This window comes from Nanorana parkeri, unplaced genomic scaffold (genome assembly GCF_000935625.1).
Source record: "Nanorana parkeri isolate BGI_ZX_2015 unplaced genomic scaffold, ASM93562v1 scaffold14, whole genome shotgun sequence".
In the NCBI taxonomy this organism is placed as follows: domain Eukaryota; kingdom Metazoa; phylum Chordata; class Amphibia; order Anura; family Dicroglossidae; genus Nanorana; species Nanorana parkeri.
The window spans coordinates 3,272,274-3,275,174 of NW_017306282.1; the positions used below are offsets into that span (position 1 = coordinate 3,272,274).

Genomic DNA, 2,901 nt, shown 5'->3' on the forward strand with positions numbered 1-2,901 from the left:
AGCTAATAATTGTAAATACTGCCTTGCTTTAGCATTAGACCAGAGTTCTCCTTTAAGTAGCCATTTTAAATGCAAATAGTATTTTGTGACATTTTTCCTTTAAACATGTCATATAATTTATCATAATAAATATTATATTAAAATGCACGTGTAGTTTTCTTTGGAAATAAATGCTCTGAGGGAGTCTTCAATAAATGAATTAATAAACATCCCACCAGTTCCTGGATACCTGCCATCCAATCTCCGCCACTAGGTGGCAGAAGACACCACAAAAGCATCAAAGGAACCCAACGCCATAGGAAATAAAAAAAAATAAAAAACTGCTTTCACCTCTAAATTTTCTCTATAAAAACACATCAAATAGGTATGAAGATTTTTTTAAAAGTAAAAAGTTTGCATGTTAAAAAAAATAGAAATCTTTGTAAAAAAAAGTAAACTTGTTTCCGAGCATTAAAAAAAATGTATACTGTATATACATTATCTATTAGAAATACATACCTAAAAAGAGACATTTAAACATGTCTTGTGCTAGAAAATGTCAAACAAATCATAATCCCAAGCAATCAAGGCATTAACAAATCAAGTTTAAAGCATGACAAGAGTTTCCTAGGGAGTTCAAACAGAAATACCTTTCCCATGGAAGGACAAAAAAAAAAAAAAAAAGCTGTACATATTTTTTTTAGGAAACAGGGGCTGCTTACCAGCAGCTCTTGGGGTTTGATGGAATTGTCAGTATATATGCAAAGTTTTTCTGCAGTTAAAGGGATAGTCTCTTTTAGCTTGGAGGCGAGGAACATGCAGACCGCCCCCAAAAGCTGCAAATGGCACTTTCTGGTGGGAATCCCAGCTAAAAATCTATCCAAATAGTTCATTGCCAAGGGGAAAACTTCTTCCTCGCACTTCTGCTCTTCGCAGACCTATGGAAAAAATGAACAGAAGGGGGCCGGGCAGTATAGATGAGGAGGGGGGGTGGGGGTACAAGAAAGGCAAAGAAAGTAGTATTGAAAGGGGCAAATTGAATAAAGAGATTATGAGGGGAAAAGAAGATAACATCAAAACAAATGACATAGCAGCAAGAAAACAGGAGATAAGCATGAAAGAAAAGCATGAAATAAGAAAAATAAAACAATATGGAGAATTGGTATAAAAAAAAGAATCAAGAAGTAAATTGTGTAGAGATTGACAGTAGTAGGATAGTATTGGAAGAAAGGTTAAAAGAACAATTATATAATGTTTAGCCATAGAGGTCACAAGGGGTAAAATATTGAAGAAATATCAATAAATAAGGCCATATGTTAAAGAATATTAATAAAAGAATAATTAATAAAACAAATAGCCAACAAAATAGTGACAACATGGAGGCAATGATGCAAAAAAAAAAAAAAAACATGAGCAGACATGCAAGTAAAAATGAAAAAGTTAATGAATAAGGAAACATTTGAAGTTGTAATGGAATAAACAGAGGGGGGATTAGAGGCAAAACAAAGGATTAATATACAAGTAAATAGTTAATGAAAAGAGCAAACGGGACAAAGTATCCATATAGCAAAGTATGCAGGTAGAAAGTCAAGATGGAGGAAAACATGCAGAAGCATGAGTAGGAAAATGATATAAGTTGATATGGGCAAAGGTGAAACAGCAATGGGGTAACATGTAAGGGGGTGAAAGAGGCAAACATACAATAGATATCAAAATAAAGAAGCAAAATAAGTGAAAAGGTCAGCAAATGAAGCAAATAGGTTGAAGAAGACAGACAAGGAACATGAAGTATAGAGGCACACCAACATGGAGGCAAGCACAGAGGAGGCATCAGAGAAGCAAAAAAAATAAAATACACAAAAGTCACAAGAAGTATCACAAAACAAGAGGAAAATCAGTTTTAAAGGGTCCAAGTGAGAGAACATGGAAGAGAAAGGGACAAGAATTGGGGGGTCAAAGAGGAGCAAGAAAAGGGAAAGAGGGAGAGAGAAAGGGAGGGGACATGGTTAAATAATGCATTGAACACGACATAAAATCATACAAATCTTTAATATAAAAGTTTCTATCTAGTCACATCATGCTGTATCAAGGCTAAAATCCACATTCACAGCCCCCCTTTGCTCCATGGGCAAACAGAGAGAGAGAGAGACACATTTCAGGTCACACTCCACCCCAGCCATTGGGACAAATTCTGACTTCGTCATTTTTTCAAAAAATATTTAAAAATACTTAAAAAATGCCCAGACGGCCGCTTTTTGCGGGGAAGGGGAGATCAGAGCCCCCTGCATCTTTCCCGACAATTGTGGGGGCTGGGTGGGCAGGTTTGGGGGGGGTAAAAGCCTCGATGAAAGGGGGGCAGGAGGTCCCAGGTTTGCAGGAGAGCATGGCTGCTATGGAAGGAAGGAAGGAGGAGGAGGGGGTGAGGTTGAGATGGGGCTGGGGTGCTATATGGGGGTCTGCTACGAAATCAGAGGTGTCCCCTTTTATTTGACTAAAGGGGTTCAGTGCACGATCACCCCAAAACCAACCGAATTCACCAACACAGCCATATACGAGCAATGCACGCTATACACAGATCAGAAGCCATTTACAGCAAGATCAGGCCACCCACAGTCACCCCAATCTTCACCGATCAAACTCACAACTTGCCCCCCACCTCCATAGTTTGTATTAAAGCCCCCTTTACATTAAAGAGGCACATTAACCCTTTATAGCGGTGATCTGGCACACTGCACCCCCCAAAAAAAGGGTGAGCCTGGGGGAATCAGCACCCCTACACACACTTATGTAAGAGTTAAAGGTCCCATTAGCAAAGGCAGCAGTTAACCCTTCCTATGTACCCAAACCACCCACCCATTCTAAGGGAACAAGGGGTGACCCCAATCCAGGGAGCCATCTCCCACGTTGTGCCCGGGAGCAGCT

General features: G+C 39.2%; 1 protein-coding gene across 1 annotated transcript in view; it reads right to left on the reverse strand.

Annotated features, from left to right (window-relative positions):
• CCND2 (cyclin D2) overlaps positions 1-2,901 on the reverse strand; it is a 50,740-nt gene that overhangs the window by 46,846 nt on the left and 993 nt on the right. The window contains exon 2 of the mRNA XM_018558119.1: positions 702-917. Coding sequence (XP_018413621.1) covers positions 702-917 — 216 coding nt within the window. The remainder of the gene's footprint in view (positions 1-701; positions 918-2,901) is intronic.